At 60.3% G+C, this 18917-nt stretch overlaps 1 protein-coding gene across 2 annotated transcripts in view; it reads left to right on the top strand.

Moving 5' to 3' along the window:
* The window catches only part of CEMIP (cell migration inducing hyaluronidase 1), a 134270-nt gene that overhangs the window by 101956 nt on the left and 13397 nt on the right, over positions 1–18917 (top strand). For both annotated transcript variants that reach the window (XM_057303644.1, XM_026510586.4), the window contains exons 13-21: positions 699–908; positions 9172–9377; positions 10053–10122; positions 10867–10995; positions 13096–13181; positions 14098–14229; positions 15152–15187; positions 15269–15424; positions 17983–18163. In XM_057303644.1, coding sequence (XP_057159627.1) covers positions 699–908; positions 9172–9377; positions 10053–10122; positions 10867–10995; positions 13096–13181; positions 14098–14229; positions 15152–15187; positions 15269–15424; positions 17983–18163 — 1206 coding nt within the window. The remainder of the gene's footprint in view (positions 1–698; positions 909–9171; positions 9378–10052; positions 10123–10866; positions 10996–13095; positions 13182–14097; positions 14230–15151; positions 15188–15268; positions 15425–17982; positions 18164–18917) is intronic.

The raw sequence follows: 18917 nt of genomic DNA, 5'->3' as shown, positions 1-18917 counted from the left end.
CCTCAGGCTGCCCCTACCCGAGTGGCATTGACAGCTGCTCTGGGGGACTGTTAGCATGTCCTTAAGATTGCCCTCCTCTAGGAGCAGCAGGCTGAGCCCCACTTCCGATAGGAATCGTTTCCAGAGTGTGCTTTCGCAGTGGGTTCCTGGAGTGTAGACGGTCACGGTGGTGCAGAATGGAGTGAGCACGCGGACCACCCCATGGCTTGCCCACGCCAGTGGGGTCACAGACTGATGGAGATTCCTGGCTCAGCATTCCTGTCATCCCACCAGGAGGGGCTGCAGACCATGAGCCAGAGCACAGCCTCCTTCTGCCCCCTGGATTCCCATCCTCTTGGGGCCGGCCTTGTGCCAGCCTCGCCCCAGCTTATCTCGGGGTTCCCCCTTCCTTGTGACCCTCTGCAACTTAGGAGGGAGGGCAGGGAGCGGAGGTCAGCCCCGACTGTTGCACGGTCGGTCTACAGAGCTCGATTCCGAGTGGTTCCCTGCCTTGTAACATCCCTGTGTTATCTGAAGCACCTTGGCACGCTGGCAGTAGGAGGGCCAGGGGCCTTCACCCATCTGCAGAGCATAGGTTGGATTCACTGCATGGCCGAGGCAGGGATTAGTGAGGCACTTTGCATGTTTGGGACGCAGCCCGGGTGAGGGGCTCAGGCGCACCTTGCTGACGCTTCTGACCCTCCCCTCCCCTCTTGCAGTTTGCCCTGGGCTTTAAGGCAGCGCACCTGGAGGGCGTGGAGCTGAAGCACATGGGGCAGCAGCTGGTGGGGCAGTACCCCATTCACTTCCACCTGGCAGGCGACGTGGACGAGAAGGGAGGCTACGACCCGCCCACATACGTCCGCGAGCTCTCCATCCACCACACCTTCTCTCGCTGTGTCACCGTGCACGGCTCCAATGGCTTGTTGGTAAGCACCTCCTTCCTGGGGAAGTGGAGGGCCCTTCACTCCCCCATCCTCGAGTTCCCTTCCTCCAAACATTAGTGCTGGGTGGAGGTTTGCATCGGACTTTTAGTCTGGGGCCCTCGGGGGTTGAACCATCCTTGACCTGGAGTTTAGAGTGGTGTCAGTTGAGAGCAGGTCTCCAACTGATAGAGGAAAGAGGAACAGGGCAGGGGTGTGACCTTGCCAAAGGGCCCCGAGCCGTGGAGGTAGGGAGCTGGCAGTGGCCACTGGGACTCTAGTTCCCTCTGTGCCTCTTTGGAGTGATGGGCGGTCCGAGGATCTTTCCGTGGCTGTGTGGCCAGACAGATCCGTTAGTGCAGACAAGGGGCTCGTGCTGAGACTGCACTGTGGGCTCTGTCCCACGGACTTGCAGGGGCCGCCCGGGGCCTTGTCTCCCATTGCAGCAAGCGTCCTTCAGAGCAGACGCTGCTGGGAGGAGTGGCTTCACTAGCAAGGAGGTGAATGGGCCAGAGCCTTGTCTGGGTTCACACAGCTGGTTTTCACACGAAACTGATTCTTATGTAAATGAACTAACTTACGGGGCGCCCGGGTGGCTCAGTGATTTGAGCATCAGCTCTTTATTTCGGCCCAGGGCGTGATCTCAGGGTCCAGGGATCCGGCCCCGCATCGGGTGCCGTGCTCAGCGGGGAGTCTGCCGGAGAGTCTCTATCCCTCTCCCCCTCTTCGCTCACCTCCCTGCCTTGCGCACTCTCATTTGTGCTCTTCCTCACTTTAAAAAAAATAAATAAATGAACTAATATCCTCTAGAAACTTTAAAAACCGGGTATTATAAGCTGAAGAATCCAGATGGTGTTTTGTTTGGCTTATGAAGTGTTTATAGAAACATTTGATCATCTCTACACTAAACTGATAATTTTACACTAAACCAATCTTTCTTTAAACGGACTGAACTTACATCCTATATGAACTTTAAAGCCGGATGTCACAGATGGGCCCCCTGCGTGCAGAACCCAGTGATGGGATGTGTTTTGTTTGGCTTAAATGATGTTTAAAGAAACATCTGAACTAGGTTCCATCATTTAAAAATTAAGTGATTTCACATAGAAATCGGGATCCTTGGCTTCTCTGGGAAAGTGGTCCGAGGTGGCGGGTCAGACCCTCACTGCTGCGTGGCACAGGGGCCTGGGGGGGGCGGTGTCCTCTGCTGCTTTGCGGACCCACTGAGGGGAGAGGGGAGAGCACGGGCTCTGGAGCCTCGTCTGGAAGCACGTGGGTTCAAGAGCTTGGCCCACAGGTTGTGAGCCGTGGCGCCTCAGGCGAATTGTTCGACATCCGCAAACCTCCATCGTCCTCCTCGGCCACATCACAGCAAACACGGGGGCTGTGAGGTGCAGGTGCCGCGGGGAGCCCAGGGCCCGGTGCCCTGCCCACCAGCTCGCGTGGCCGCGCCGTCCAGGGGTCAGGGCTGATTGTCTGCGGCGGGTGGCAGGAGGGCTGTGGCTGGAATGGCGCTGAACTCGTGGGACTGTTTTCTGGTTCAAGGAAGGAAAAGCAGAACGTGTTCTCGCGGAAGCAGAAAGACAGTAAGATTTACGATAAATGGGAAATGTCAGGAATGCGGTACCAGCCACAGCGTGAGCTCGGGCTCTGGAGTCTGGGTTTCCATCTGCCCTCTACCACGGACCAGTCGTGGGACGTGGGCCAGTCACTTTCCCTCTCATGCCTCTGTTTCCTCTTCTGTAAAATGGGGAGGACGGCGGTATCTATCCCACGCGGTTGTTACAAGGAGTGAGCACAGGACGTGGAAAGTGTGGCACATGCGTGTGGCCCTGGGAGCAGGTGTGGTCTGCTCTGCTTGTCCACGCGGTTTGCAGAACGAATGCAATGCAGGGACTCGGGCATTCTCTCGCAGGGTGGCGGCTGAGCTCGAGCATGTGGTAAACAGAACAGTGTGGACTCGGCTAAGAGAATAACAGGCCCGAGTGTGAGGAGCTTTACTTGCCTTAAGCGCTCGGTCTCAAGTGTGGGCCTTAATTCAGCAGCAGTTCCCCTCTGCTTCCCGTCGCGGAAGAGAAGGGTGTTCAGATTCGCAGCGGCTGGCTCGGTGTGAGCGGAGGCCGCTCTGCGTCTCAGGGCAGGTGCACACACACGCACACACATGCGCACACACATGCACACGTAGCGCGGACGCACGGCCGTTCTTGCAGTCGGTCTCGTCACGTGCACAGTGCAGGGCCCGCCAAGCAGCTCTCGTGGCTCTCCGGTCAGAATGTAAGAACGAGCAGGGTTTGGGCGCCTTGGGCGCAGCGTGCCTCCCCGAGCGCCACGAGCCAGGGCTCGGCCGGAGGAACGGGCTCCCGGAGGGGACGCAGGGCGAGAAGCGGCGCGGGGCGCCGGTGGCCGCGGGGGGCGAGCGGCTCAGCGGGCTGCAGGCAGGCAGGGGCTGAGCTAGCGGGCCAGGGGCGGCCCTCGGACCCGGCTCGTCTGGAGCCGCTGGACGGGCCAGTTGTACCCACACTAGGCAGAGTGGAGCCGGCGGCTTGGACAGCCTCTTGGAACCAGAAGACCCCTGCAGTCCTGTATCTCCCAAGGCCATTCTGTCCGGCCCCAAGGGGTGCCAGCCACCAGACTGGGAGGGAGCACCCCTCAGCTCCCTGGGTGCCAGCCAGACGCCAGGCAGCCCAGGCAGCCTTGCACAGGCCTGGCCGAGGGGCCCGTGGCAGCCTCACCCCGGCGGCCACAGGGCTCCAGCCGCACTCAGCTCACGTCCCTGCTGGACGGCCGGGCTGGTGGGGTAGGCTCTGGAGCCCCCAGACCCGTGTGGCCTTTCCGAGGTGACAGCACACGGGCACGGCCTAGCATCGGATGAAGTGCGCTCCTCGGAGCCCCGGACCCAGAGAAGCGACAGGATAGCGGAATGCGTTCTGCGTCCTTCCCCGAGCGCCGCAGCCCGGGGCGGGAGCTGGGGTTTCGGACTGACGCCGCCCCGTAAGTGCTCCGCCACGGAGCCAGGAGGAGCCTCGGGAGCTGGTCGCTCCATCGGTGCGTTACATGCGCTCCCTTCGTCTGCCTTGAAGGGTCTACCTGTGGCCAGGGCTGGAACCGTGTTTGAAAAACGGCTTTAGGTGACGAGATGAAAGGAGGCCAAACACAGGCAGAGAGCTGATTGTAATTTAGCGCAGAGGCCACTCGGCAGCATCGTGATGCCGTCCCTCACGCCGTCCCAGGTCTGGACACGCCCGGGACCCTGGATGGGCAGGCACTGGCTCTTTGGGAAGAGGGGCTCCTCGGCGTGCGGAGGGAGAGGTGCCTTCAAGCTGACCCCACAGCGTCCTGGGCAGCCCCCCAGGCGTGGCTTCCCCACCCACCACCTGCAGACACACTCCGGTGCCCTCGTCCTTGGAAAACAGCTTCCCTCACCCCCACCCGCGCCCCAGGCCACCCACCGGAGCTCCTTCCCATTCTTCAACACCTGCTTCTGGAAAGGGCAGTCTGAACTTGACGTTCCCGCCAACACCTGCTTCTCACTCCCCTCCTAACTGATGAACACGCGGGTCTCTCAACATCTGCTCCTCCTGAGCCCCGAGGACGCTCAGGAACCACCGCTCACACCGTGAGCTCCCACTCGACAAACCCACCGCCCCTCCTCCCCAGACTCCGTGCTCGCTCAGAGACAGTGACTGCAGGCGTCCACAGGACCACCAGGCTGAGAGGACAGCCTGGGTCATGCTAACGACCCAGTGTGGACTTGGGGGCTGATCCAGACTTTCTGAGCCTCGGTTTCCCTGCTGTGCAAAGTGAGGAAGAGGCCACAGCCCATTGCAAAGGCTTTGGGGGAGGATGAAGCCAGAGAACACAGTGGCAAACTTAGCATTGGCAGGTAACAGTACGATCACTGGGCCTCTCCGCGTAAGGTGCGCTGTGTGAGCCCCCCAGCTTCCAGGAGAGAGTAATAGCCCCCCACACACACACACACGCGGCATAGACTCAGGAGTTCAGCACGTGCTGCGTACATGTCCTCCCATCCTGCCCTGCAAATTCACCGTGCAAGGCTTGCGGTAAAACCGCACTGAATGCTGATTATTCTAGGGACGCCAAGGCCCATTTAACCAGAGAGCCCCCGTCACACAACTGTCGCATCTACGGAACAGAGCTGGGGAGATGCCTCTGGTGATACGGACACCAGTGGTGGTGTTTTCCTTGAAACCGGGTGGTCCGCACGGCAGCTGCAGGATGCCGGCGGGGGTGGGGTGAAGCCGGCCCTCGGAGGGAGGCTCTCCAGCCCATCCCCTGCAGGCGGGGCAGCTCGGGGCCTACTGCAGCTCCCAGTACCTCTCAAGGTGTTTCTGAGCTCTGGGGCAGGAGGCAGGGTGCAGGGGACCCCCTGCCTGTTCTCTCCTGGAAACAATCCGTCCCAGTGTTTCCCAGGAAGGTAGAAAGACACCAAAACGGATTCCGTTTGTGGCCCCCTCTCCCTTCCATTTCCAGGGCAAGGAGAGTGGGTAGGAGAAGAAAACATGTCCTTTCTTTCTTCCCCACCTGGTACACAGCTCAAAAGGTGTGGTCATTGGTGCAAATGTGTCCAGCTCTCTGTGTGGCTCTGGGGGCCCACACCTGGCTGCAGCCCCCCACTGTCCAGTCTCAGGGAGACGCTCGTCCAGCGGCTTCCTCCTGCAGATGGCTGCGGCCCCTGGGTGCAGAGGGCAGGCGCCCAGTGCCCTCTCTCGTCGCCCCCAGCTCTGGGAACCACAGGCCAGGCATCTGTTTGCCCCTTTTCCCGTTTTTCTGGAATTCAGAGTCTCACTGGCTTCTTGATTCCTGTCACTGCTCCCATGTCTCCTTCCGGCCTGAGCCCACGTGAGGAACCCAGATGGCGGTGCTTGCTTTCCCCGAAAGTGTCCCGGGCCGGGGCTTCTGCTGGCGGATCGGAGAAGAGATGCGCTGGGGAACAGGGCGGGCGCTTCACCCATCAGCTCAGGAAACAACTGGAAAAGGGCCCCAGGCCCCTCTTTCTCTGGCTCCCTGCCTGCCCACCCCTCTCCGGGGCGGTTTCTGGGGCTCGGTCCTTCCAGACGCCGCCAAGTGCAACCTGCTTCTCTGCCGCCTTTCCTGGCTGCTGTCTGCGCGGTCAAACACTCCTTAACACTCTGCAAAAATAGGGCTCTTTTCTTCAGCGGCTCAAAAAACAGAAAGTAAGCGGTAGAAGCCTGGAAATTACAGTGCTCCTTTCAATCTGATTGTATTTGGGGTTGTCTCCGGCCCGTGTGAACGGCATCACACCGGCCCTGGAAGGCAGAGCGGGCAGGGCTGATTCCCGCTCGCGTTCGCTTGTCCGAAGCAGCAGTTTCTTCTTCCTGCTCATGCAGAACGTTCCACGTTACACCTGTTTCCCCAGCTTCGTTCCTCACAGCAACCCCCCCACCTTTGCTCTAAAAAATGTCCTGGTTCGGACAATAAATTAAATGGTCGTTTTAGATGAAGCAGTCTGTGAGGGCTGAGAAATTTCCTCCTTCGTAAGCTCACGCCTGGACCCCACTAACGGTAGTCGAAGACTTGAAACAGCTTTTCGGAACCACTTGGAGCGCTGCCGGCCATCAGCAGGCATGACGTGCGGACGAAGGGAAAGACGTGATCTGTGCACGAGGACGGGGCGGGGGCTCCGGGCGCGCGCGCCTAGGGACGTGGCAGCCACCTGCAAACCTGTACCATGTGTCTGTGCGTGCCGCTACACCGGATCTATCTGTCCCAAGCCGCGTCACGGTATGAATATTTAAATCTGGGAAATGTTCTATGGCAGAACGATCACAGACCTAAGAGCCAGATTTTAGAAGGCGTCTGTTTCCCAGGGGACCCCCTGGGAGAGGCGCAGCAAGTCTGTGGCTGAGCCGAGACTTGAACCTCTGTCTTCTGCTCCCCACCCAGTGCTTTCCTCTACCTCGCCGTGCTGTCCCCTCTGCGTGTCCCCACACGCCATCCCCACCCAGCCCTGATGAGAAGGAAGAAATGCGGCCCAAGACGAGAGGGCTGGTTTTCTGTCTGGGGTTGCTGACAGCTGATTAGCACGCAAGTTCTGGGATCGGGCGGAGGGAGAATCAGGTCTCGGTTCTGTCCCTGAATGGAAGGTGAAAGGGAATGATACTATGATAAGAATTAAATGAAATAATGTCTGCAACACATTAGACACCCAACATATACTGGTTCTCGTTGTTCCTTTCCACCGGGATTTTTCTCTCCAGAGCACACCTCCAGGGGCTCGGAGGCTCTTTCTTCCTGGGGTGTTGATTAGAATAAGAATGTCCCTGATTCATCTGTTATTTACTTGCCTTCAAAGAAGGGGCTCACAGGGTGTGATCGGACAGTGGGGTAAGTGGGTGCTTAAGTGGATTTTGAAAGAGCCTTGGGCGGAAAGCAAGGGGCTTGGGTCTGAACGTGGCTCCACCTCCAGGTCTGTGAGCTCGCTGGGACACCCCACGCCCCTTCTCTGGGCATCAGTGTCCTCCCTGTAAGAGGGGCATAGAACTCGCTCCACGCTGTCTCTGCCAGCCCCAGCAGCCCCGTTTCCTCCCTGCTTGTCTTTCCAGGCTATTTATAACCAGCTTTCCTAGCTCGCTGGGACGAAAGGAAGCTGTCCCATCGGATGACCTTGGTGTTTACTGGACTGCTCAGTGAGGGACTGAATAGGACTCAAGACCACGCCCTTGCCAATGACCAAAGATTAGGGAGGGAACAGAGCTGGCCTGGAACAGGGCGGCCTGTGTGTCTGGATTCTCCCTGTGGGGTGAATGGACTCGATGAGAAAGCGGGGGTCCCAGCCTGCCTGGCTTTGAACACATGGGTTGGGCGACCTCCGGCAAATCACTTAACTTCCCTGAGTCTCATTTTCCTTAGCTCTAAAAACAAAACAAAGCAAAAAAAACAAAAACAATTATTCTAGAATTGTGTAAGACTTCAGTGAGATGAAAAGGACATGAAGGGTCCCGGTTCCGGATGCTTCCAGAGCGGGGCTGCCTGGACGTTGGAGTAGGGCAGGCTCTATCCTAGAAAAGACTCCGGAGGGAACTGGGGTGTTTACCCTAGGTTTGTGTGTCCCAACCAGAGGGAGTTGGGTCACCCCCAACCCGGGCGAATGTTTGGCAGCAAGGGTCTGAGACAGTTTTGGTGCCACGCTGAAGAGGTGCTGCTGACAGGTGGTGAGGACGGAAGCCAGGGACGCCGCTAAACGTCCTGCAAGGGACGGTATGGGACAGCCCCTTGAAGTGTTGATGGTACTAAAGGGGAGTTGTTTTGGGGTGGGGTCTGGATGCTCGGGGGCCTGGCAGGCTGCTAGGTCCTTAATCGGTGTGGGTCGCACTGAGGTCGGGGAGCAGGAGCCTGTCTTAGTGGGTGATGGCACCCAGAGTAGGGGCGAGGGTGGAAAATCGCAGTTCAGATCAGTGGATGTTTCTCACCATCGTCCGTGTTCTGCTGCAGACAGGCTACCTTTGAGGTGGTGAGCATCCCGTCTCTGGGGCATTCAAGTGGAAGCACTGTGCCCGTCTGTCAGAAATGCTTGTGGGCAGTCTGGCCTCGGGCAGGGAGGCAGGGCTCCGGCCAGAGAATCTCTAAGGACCTTTTAGTTCTGAGACTGATGTGCTCGGCTTCAGACCCAGATGGGGCCTCAGAGATCGTGGAGCGGGAGTCCTGCATCTTGATGGAGCGAGGGAGCCGGGGGAGGGGGAGAGACCCCCGTGCTGCTTGGACGCATGGCTAAGACCGTGCCCCAAGTGCTCAGAGTCTGCAAATGGCCTTTCCACTTCCCCCACGGACTCCGTGGCTCTTGGCCCGAGGGTTGCGAATGTCACTTGATGTATGTTGTGGGCCGTGGGGGCGGACACAGCCTGGCCTGGCTCAGATGCCGCCCCCCAGGCGAAGCTGTCCCCGCGCCCTTTCCAGCAGGCTGTGTTCTCTGTAATACACCTTGTAAGCTGTGACCCGGGCGCTCTCGCCTGCATGGGCTCACGGGACCTGGTCCACACCGATCATACCTTGTCCCCGTCCCACCCCATGGAGCCTCGGCCACACCTCCAGTTGGAAGGGGCTTTGAAGTCACCTGTCCCAGGCCCCTGGCCCCGCACCTGTGCCACGCCCCCCCCCAAGCCTGCGGGGTTCCTCACGGGGCCCAGAGTGCCGCCAATGCCGCGTCACTGTGTCACATTTGCTGAATGAAGGTATGGGCACAGGAGCACCTGGACGCTGGTGAGAGGTCCCGTGGTCTTGGTCCCTGCAGGTCAAGGACGTGGTGGGCTATAACTCTCTGGGCCACTGCTTCTTCACGGAAGACGGGCCAGAGGAACGGAACACCTTTGACCACTGCCTCGGCCTCCTCGTCAAGTCTGGAACCCTCCTCCCCTCCGACCGCGATAGCAAGATGTGCAAGACCATCACAGAAGACTCCTACCCGGGGTACATCCCCAAGCCCAGGCAGGACTGCAAGTAAGCGCCCCCATCCCCGTGCCGTGCGCCGCCGCGGGCCTGCGAGCAGGTGCTCACTCAGCCGCTCAGCCGGCCTCTGACCTCCGCACCCTGGGGCTCCGAGCAACTTGTGCCTCCCAGCCCTTAGCCACCCACTGCCCTCAGCCTCTCAGCTGGGGGCCACGGGAGCCACGGAGGGCATGCTTTCTACTCCCTCCTTCTCCGCTTGCCCCTGGATGGCCATCGTTCCTGCCCACAGAGAACCACTGTTCTTATCCTCGGGCTTCTCCCGATGTCACACGGCACTCCTCTGAGAGGACGTGGGTGTCACAGTGGGTACCCGTGGGCACGAGTCGTACTCTCCCATTTGGAGACAGAGACAGAGACAGGACTGCTGTGTGATCAGCGTTCCCATGCGGGGCCTCTCCCTGAGTAATGGCCCCTTTCCCGGGCGCTGGCGACTTCTCTTTATTCTAGAGCCAGGCTCAGACTTCACCCGCCAACTAACTGCCTCGGCCTCACGGAGCCTTACGCCCCTTTTAAGCTCCGAGCACTTCAGGTGCTTAAAAGCACCACCCTCGCACGAGCAAACTGGGTTTCCTAACAAGCTAAGGATTCCTCAAGCCTCTGGTAAGAGGCAGGGGAGCCAGCGGCCCGGTGGGTGACACATGCCATCTCTGCCCCCTCCCCCCGCAGTGCAGTGTCCACCTTCTGGATGGCCAACCCCAACAACAACCTCGTTAACTGTGCGGCCGCGGGGTCCGAGGTGAGCAGAACGATCCCTTCTTCAGCAGGAAGTAAAGGTGGGAGCCGGGGTGGGCCTGGGACACATGGGGTCCAAGCCCCAGGTCGGGCTCAGCTGAGTGAAGGTGTCACGTGGACTTGGCTTTAAGTAATGGCCCTGTCCCTTCCTCGTATGAGTGATCAAAGCACTTCACTGAAATGACTGATCATCAGATAGAAACGGGTGAGGCTTGGAGCCGGGCCCGGCACACCGGCGCTCTCAGCTAAAATCGTTTAATTCTTGCATCAACCCTACGAGGCAGGTACCCAGACCTTCCATCTGCTGGGCGGGGAAGCCGAGGCAGGGAGGGCGAACGTGCCCAGGGGCACGCATGGGATTCAAACACGGCATTCTGTCTACACAGCCTTGCTCTTACCCCTGCTCCCTGCCGTTTAACGTCGGGGGGCCCAGAGCAGGTCAGGTGCTGTCTTGGGGCCACAGCTTCCATAGCTGGAAAAGGGAGAAGTCACGATGGACTCAAAGCCAGCCCTTCGGAGCCCGTGGCCAGTAGAGTAGGACCCGACGAAGGGCTGTCACGGTCAGGTGGCCCCCACACAACACGTTTGCCCGGGCTTTTTCCTGTCCCCGGAGGCGTGTCTGGGGATGGGCGGCGGGGGCCCGTTCGGGGATAGAACTGGGCCAGCCCGAGTCGGGCCAGTCCGTGGCCGCAGCGAGGAGGCTGCGGGGCTGATCTCTGTGCCTCTCCCCTTGTGCCCCCCCCCACAGGAAACCGGGTTCTGGTTCATCTTCCACCACGTGCCGACGGGCCCCTCAGCGGGAATGTACTCCCCAGGCTATTCAGAGCACATTCCACTGGGGAAATTCCATAATAACCGAGCACATTCCAACTACCGGGTAAGTCTTTCCAGACTCTGGCTCCCCGGCCAGCCTGCGGGTCCTCCTCCCCCGGCCTGCAGATCGTGAGGGCCGGGATGGCCTCCGGGCTACAGCCGGCAGCACCCGCGTTCCTAGCGCCCATCTGCGGGAAAACACAGCAGCCTTCCTCCGGGGCTCCTGGCCGTTCTTAGCCAGAGTGTTCCTGCCTCGGGACTGGCTTAGCGTCTGGTCAGAGCCAGAAGGAGAGCAAGGTGCACCTTTGCTCCGGCTGATGGCAGGGCGGCCCCTCCCGGTGGCCCCTGAGCTGGGCGCGGGAGTTGGACTTGACAGTCCCCTGGGTACGGGTGGCGCAGTGTTGCCATGAAGGCTGAGCCTGGCCTGTAAGCTCGAGAAAATCCGGAGGTGGTTCCGAAGGAGGGTGGAGGCAGCGTGAGCATCCTCCCCCCACATCCCGGGCAGCGGGTGGCCCCATCCAAGCAGAGCCAAGGGGGCAGGGGGAAAACAGAAGCTGCCACGTGAGGTGCTGGGGGAGGGGGAGCTGGGACTCCAGGTGTGTTGGGCACGCCCGGCCAGGACAGCAGCAAGGCCAGAGCCATGGGACGCAGAGCTGTACAGCCAGGCTGAGATGCAGAGTGCCGCCCTGGGGGCAGAGGTGGCCCTGGGGGCGCTGGCTCAGTGCATGGAGTCCAGAGTGTCCGGGCTGGTCTTCCAGTCCAGGCCCTAATGGGACAGATGAGGAAACTGAGGCCCCTGGAGGGGAACAGATACATCAGGATTAGGGGGAAAAAGCTCACCGGGGGAAGACCGTGAAGAAGAGAAATCCTCTCTGACCTGGCCCGTGCTTACACCTGCGGGGGAGGGGGGGCAGCGCAGGGCAGCAAAGGGAGGACGCCAGGCAGCACCGTGTCCCGGAGGCCGAGCACCATGTCCTCGGGGCAGAGGGTAGAGGTGAAGAGGAGTGGTGTCCCCTTGACAGAGAGGGGTTTCTGAGGCTGTCGTGGGCCATACTGGAGCGGCACAGAGGCTCAGGGCGGGGTGGGGCGCACCCGAGCAGTGGACAGGCTGTGTTAGCTGCTTGTTGGGACCCCTTCCTCAGGGAGCCTTCCCCTGAGCTGGGCGCTGGGCCAGGTAGTGCCTGGATTGGAGACATCGGAAGAAGACGGCTGTGTGCAGCACAGGACATGGGCAGGGACTCACGGGCACAGGTGGAGGGACTGGCAGGGCGAGGAGGGAGCGAGCCGGAACTGTGAGCTGCATTGATTGGACGGAGTCCTGGGCTTGGTGCCCCTGCCCTGGACCCCATGAGCCCCGCCCCTGCGCCCGGTGGGCGGCGGTCCTGGTCTGGGGCGATCGTTGGGGGCCAGCACTGAGCCTCCCACTGTCCTCTGAATCAGTGTTCTTAGCCCATCTTAGCAGGGGCCACAGCTGGGGCTTGGGGGGGTGAAGGTCATGGCTCGTGAGCAGTCAGCTGGGGCTCTAGCCCCTCACCTTCCTATTCACGTCATCCCAGCTTAAGAATGCACCAGCCAGATGGCCTCCAGTTACTGGAGAAGGGAGCCTGGGCTTGGGCCTTCCCAGGAGGCCGAGAGTCCCCCTCGCTGGGTGGCCCTGACTCCTGTGCACCCAGGGCTGACCACATAAACACCTTCAGAGCCAAACAGGAACGTGAGTCAGGCATGGGCCCAGGCAGGATGCAGGAGGAGCCCAGACCCCTGCCCGGGGTGGAGATGAGACTTAAGTCACTGCAGACACATTTCCCAGGAGAGAGTGCCTGTCGCCCTTGACATGCGGCCTGGGCTTATGACTGCCCAAAGCAAGGGGAGTTCTGGGCACAGACTTAGCTGCGTGGCCCCGGACAAGACACGTAACCCTCCGGACCTCAGCTTCCTCATGCACACCTCCAAGAGGACTCCTGATTCCAGATTCACTCTGAGCAATGCAGAGCAATACAGGCTGCTCACCTCCCTCACTGCAGACCCCTTACCCCTGTTAATGCATCCTGACTGCACGGCTGGTTTTACTGGAGCGTATAAGAGTATGTAGTGAGGCTGGGCGTGAGGAGGTGCCTGCAGCTGGGGAGTGGAACTGACCGTGTCCCTGACTGTCCCCTCCCCGCAGGCTGGCATGATCATAGACAACGGGGTCAAGACTACTGAGGCTTCCGCCAAGGACAAGAGGCCCTTCCTCTCTATCATCTCTGCCAGGTAGTCACGCCTTGGGAACGCACGCATTCCTGCTCACCTCCCGACCCACCTCCATTCTCTTTGTTCATTCATTCATTCATTCATTCATTCAAGTATCTAGAGAGCACCTTCCACGTCCTGGACACGGAGCTAGCTGCTGGGGTAACGTGGCGAAAATCTAAGCAGGGCCAAGTCTGAAAATTAGGGTTAGACTGCCACAGCTGCAGGGAAATAGAAATCTCTAGAGGTTCCTGGATCCCTCAGCAAAAGCCAGTGCCTGGTATGTGGGCAGCGTGGCCAGGCCACCGCAGGTTGCGCCGAGATCTAAAGGGGAAGAGAAGAGTTGGGGAGAACCACACCATCGGGTTCGTGGGAAGGGACAGAGCTCAGCCAGAGGCCAGGGGCCACTTTTCAAAGGTGCTGTCAAAACCTGGAGGTTATTTGAAAGAGGCTGAGGTGCTCGGGCCGCATCAGCGATGAGCAGCACTGGGGCTGTGATAACGCGGATGGAGGGTGCCTGCTGGTCTGGACACCACTGAGCAGCCCCGCTCCGTGCTGGAGCCCAGAGCAGGCGTGAGGCCGAGGGTCCCCCAAGTCGGTAGGGAGCTGGGCATCTCACACCCTCCTTCCCAGCCCCAGCGGCTGCACTGCACGCCAGGATTGGGCCTGGCTGGCTGGACTTCCCTCTGTGCCGTGACCTGCCTCGGCCTGGGGGGGGGCGGGCAGGGGGCGGTAGGGGTTCCTTGGCCCTTGGGGGGTGGGTCCTAGAGGAGAGACCCTTGCTTTTGTGACAAGCTCAGCCCAGGCAATGTGAGCCGACCACTGCTTCCTCGGTGTCTTCCTGGCATCGTGCGGGGGGAGGAGCTCCAGGCCAGAAGGGGTCTGCTCAGGAGCCCCCCAACACGGCCCCCTGTGCCCTCCCCACGGTGTGTTCCAGGTACAGCCCTCACCAGGACGCCGACCCGCTGAAGCCCCGGGAGCCCGCCATCATCAGACATTTCACCGCCTACAAGAACCAGGACCACGGGGCCTGGCTGCGCGGCGGGGACGTGTGGCTGGACAGCTGTCGGTGAGGAGAGAGCCATGGGGTCTCGGCACGGGGAGGGGTGATGCCTCCCCACGCGGGGGACGGGAGAGCAGGGCAGGGAGGAAACAGACACGTGGGCTTTGGCCTTCTGGTCCCCCGCCAGGCAGGGGCAGAGGATGGCAGCTGGGAGCGACCCCCACGCCCCCCCCCCCCAGACAGCATGCGCAGGTGCTCCAGGTCACCAGAGGGTCCCTGGGTGAGGCGCTCTCGGCCGCAGAGCCAGTCAGCGCAAGGAGGGGAGGAGGAGGCTAGCATGTCCTACGTGTGCTGAATCCTTGGTTGCCTTGTTACTGTGCTTCTCGAAAATACAAATTATCACCTCCATTTTGGAGATGATAAACTGAGGCCGAGGTTAGTGACCTTCCCAGAAGGTCACATAATGAGTAAGTGGTTGGACGGGGGCTTGAAATTGCAACTCACTGGACTCCAAAGTGTGGCCACGTGGGTCCTGCCCTTCCCAGCACCTGCCTGACCTCTGGGAAACTTGGAGTCTGTTTGTCCTCCTCGCTGTGGCTGAAACGGGAGTGGGGATGGCGGGGGGACGTGGACCCGCACCCACATAGCCCACCTTTACCCGGCGCGGGCCCCGAGAGTGGCAAGGTCCTCCCAGATCTAACGTCACACTTAGCCCTAGAGTCACGGTCGGGCCGGGCCGCCGAGGGAGGCTCACGGAGCCTGGCGTGCGTGCTGCCGGGACGGCGTGGCCCCAACCACTGAGCGCCACTGTGCAAGCAAACACTGAGCGGGAGAGCCCACGGCTCCCTCAGCAAACCCCGTGCTGGGGAAAGCCTCCTTCCCCATGCAGCAGCCACAGAGTGATGTCAGGGACAGGGAAGGGGCCTTCCCTCTGCGGCTTCCCTGAGCGTGGGGTGAGCAGGCTCTGACCGTCCACTCTTGTCCCCAGGTTTGCTGACAATGGCATCGGCCTGACCCTGGCCAGGTAAGGGCAGCCGTCATTGTGCTGGGCCCTCTGTGGGAAGCCGGCTCTGGACATCTCATCCGAGACATCTTCTCCCTACAGCGGTGGGACCTTCCCGTACGACGAGGGCTCCAAACAGGAGATAAAGAACAGCCTGTTTGTTGGCGAAAGTGGCAACGTGGGGACGGAGACGATGGACAACAGGATCTGGGGCCCCGGCGGCCTGGACCACAGTGGGAGGACCCTCCCCATAGGCCAGTAGGTTTGCAAATATGGCAGCTTCCTCGCGTGGCCCACTTACGCTATGCGGTAGCGGTGGAAGGAGTGCTGCTTGTGTGTGATTTCTTCCTGCCGGCTGTGAATGCCTCTGTCCATTACCAGTTAGAGAAATCGATGACACTCTAGACATTAGCCGGCAGTGGGGTGAAATCGAGAATGGGTGAGAGGGAAAAAAAACAAAACCAACCAACAGTGTTGGAGATCAGTGCACAGGGCCACGTGACGACCGGAATGCACAGTGTGGTTCCGGGGCCGTGTCAGTGGCAGACCAGTGTCCAGGCTCAGCGACCACGGGCTCCTTCCTCCTCTGACAGTGCATTGCCCCCCCCTTCTGAGGACGGGGGACAGATAGACTCAGGCCAACGGGGAATAACCAGGGCGGGGACAGAACCCGACGCCATGTCGCACGCAGACGGGGAGCTTCCGTCAGGAGACGAGATCAGACTCGGGGGAAAGCACGGCAGGTGTTTTCACACGTCCTTGGGGCTGCCAGGTGCGTTCAAGATGAAACTCATGCCCCATGGGCCCCGGGGCTCGAATGCGTTTGGTGCAGGAAGAATTTTCTGCTGGTCAGGCTTGTGCATCCGCAGAACCTCAGGGCTGTGAGGAGGGTCGTGGGCTCTCTTGCAGGTGGAGTTCACGCGGTGGGGGGGCAGCCAGGTGGCTGGAGGAGGGGGTGACCTGGAGAGTTGACCACTCATGGAGCAAAGGGACCAAAGGGACGCGGTCAGTTCCTCAGAGAGCCTCGGGGGGTGGGGGTCGGTGCGAGGACGACTCTCCTGCGTCTGATGGTGATTCTGCTTAAACATGAATCCGAACGAGACAGCAAGGCTCTGAGCCGGCCTGCAGCGCGGGGGGGCCCCACTCTCTGAGTGCTAAGGGCCCCTCCTGCTCCCTGAGCGTCTTCCCTTTCTCCGGGGAGATAGAATCCCTGCCTCTATGGGCCGGACACGGCCAGAAGCTCCCACCGCAGTGATCGTGACCTTTGCAAGGACGGTGCTGGCAGAGTCCCGGCGTCCGCTGGCACAGGCCGTCAGGAAGCCCTTGTTTCTGTCTCGTCGAAGTGCTGCTCCGTCCCTACGAGCAATGCGGCATGTGCATATTTGGGGTTGCTTTGCTGAGGGTGACCAGCTTCCCAGGGCCGGAATGTTCTGCTGACGTCCAGGGGCGGGTTTGTTTACGGAAGCCTGATAGTCCTGCCAAACCCAGCAGGTTCCTCGCGTGGCGTTTGTGAGCGGGGACTGTGCCCCCTCGTCACGGTGATCCGTCCTGAACGGGCCTGGCTGGGCTCGGAAGGAAAGAAGTACACAGTCTATGGACACAGCTAGTCAGGATGGGCGGTGCCCCGAGTGCTTGAAACGGAACAACACGCAGAGGCACCCCAGAGAACCAGGGGTCGAGGCGCTGGTGCTGCAGATGCAGAAATGCAGAAGTCCGTGGTCCACTGAAGGCGCAGGCCCAGGCTGGGCTGACTGGGGCTTTCCTCGGGAACCGTATCCGGGCAGGGGAGCCCAAGGTGGACAGAGACGGCAGAGGGCGGCCTGTGCCCAGGGACAGACCCTCTTCTGTGTTTGTTTCTCTGCTGCTGCCCGGCCCCCTTTATGCCAGCTGTGGAAAGAGCGGGCCGGGCCCAGAGCAGAGACACCGGTAAAAGCATTCCAACTGGGCTCGAAGAATGAATGGGCCTAGATCTGGGGCCACTGGCAAGCCCAGCAGCGCCTCCAGACCCTGCTCTGGAGTCAGAGACAGGGGCATCTCTGAGCCCCGCCCTCCACTGGGCCAAGCGGCCCGTTCTCCGGTCCCTTCTCTCTCTGCCTCCGAGCGTGCAGCCTCCTCCCCACCCTTTCCCTGAGGCCTGGAGATGAGGGCCTTCCCGGGGTCCTCTGTCAGCCCACACTCCTGCCCTCCCAGGGCGCGCCTGCCTCTCCACGAGGGATGCTGGGAAGTTACGCAGTTATCTTGCCACATCATCATCACCTTCCATTCTGCCCTAGACCCCAGAGACTTGCAATCAGAAGGCTCACTCAGACGAAACTCATCTGGGTTTTAATCTGATTAAATGGTTACAGCAAGTGAGAGAAGGCGATAATGACTACTGGCTCTCGTCTCCCAAGGGACATAATACTAGCATTCTGTAGCGGTATTTACAGTATTCACCCAATGTCTTCGCAGGATGGAAAAATTGGGGGAAATATTTGAATAGAGGTAATTCCCCAAACCCCAAGCCAGCAACTAAACAGATATGCTTCCTTCCTTCCTCCCTCCCTCCCTCCTTCCTTCCATCCAACCATCCTTCCATCCATCCATCCAACCACCCTTCTATCCAATAAGTCATCTAGCAATCATTTATTGACATTTGCTGTGTCTGTAAGTGCTTTCTCAGTGAACTAATGAATCGATAATGTGAGGAGTTGCTGGAGTGGGGAGCAGGAACGCTGTACCCACAAAGGCTCTGTTTCCAGCCTCCCGGAGGGTGCAGACAACTCTGTGGCCCAACATGGCAGTCAGCCTGACACCTGTCTTCCCTAACTCCATAGGAATTTTCCAATCCGAGGAATTCAGTTCTATGACGGCCCCATCAACGTCCAGAACTGCACTTTCCGCAAGTTCGCGGCCCTGGAGGGCCGGCACACCAGCGCCCTGGCCTTCCGGCTGAACAACGCCTGGCAGAGCTGCCCCCACAACAACGTGACCAACATTGCCTTTGAGGACGTCCCGGTGAGTGCGGTGCTGGGGCAGGCTCCCGGCAAACTCAGACTCTGGGCGGTGATTCACAAGTCCCCCGGGGCTGGAGTTTGAGCCGCTGCCACCACCACAGGGAGTGAACAACTTCCACCAAGCAGCCTGGGCCACGTCCCAGCCTGTCGGCATCCAGACTGGAAAAGTACAAGCGTAGGTTGCCCCACAGGTCAAGCCTGGCTGCATAAATGCCCGCTTGCCCTCACCCTCCCCAACCCCCCCGGAGCCTCTGCAGGGGCTCCTTCCAGACTCAAGAGCCTGAGGCTGTTCCTCCAAGGGCCTTGGTTTTGACCTACTGAGTCTCGTGACAGGGTCACCTGAGTGGGTACGACAAATCCGCAGTCCCAGGGTTCCCAGGGCACTCTCTGCTAAGGTCGCTCCACTCCTCTCTCCCCGAGAGCGCACAGTGACTGGGGTCCCCCTGGACACACACAGGTGCCCGCGACAAGCTGGGGGTGAGAACGGCAGCACGGAGGGCTGCCCTTTGAGGCTGGGTGAGGCCAGACGGCCTGGGGCATTTTCTCTGGGTTACAGACCTCCCAGAACTTTCCTCCTTCTCCTCCTGGTCCTCCTCAGGCCTGCCCTTTGCCTGTCTGCCCAGCACCTGCGGACTGAGGGGAAGGAGTGAGACTTGTCACTTCATCTCCTTACGCAGGCCACTGAGGCCTGGGAGAGGTCAGTCACAGAAACCCCCGCGGCTGGTGCTGGAGACTGTTTCTAAAACTCAGTGGCC

The sequence above is a fragment of the Ursus arctos genome, unplaced genomic scaffold, assembly GCF_023065955.2.
Source record: "Ursus arctos isolate Adak ecotype North America unplaced genomic scaffold, UrsArc2.0 scaffold_28, whole genome shotgun sequence".
In the NCBI taxonomy this organism is placed as follows: domain Eukaryota; kingdom Metazoa; phylum Chordata; class Mammalia; order Carnivora; family Ursidae; genus Ursus; species Ursus arctos.
Note: the sequence above shows the minus strand (reverse complement) of the source record. Positions and strands in the feature narration are given on the sequence as shown.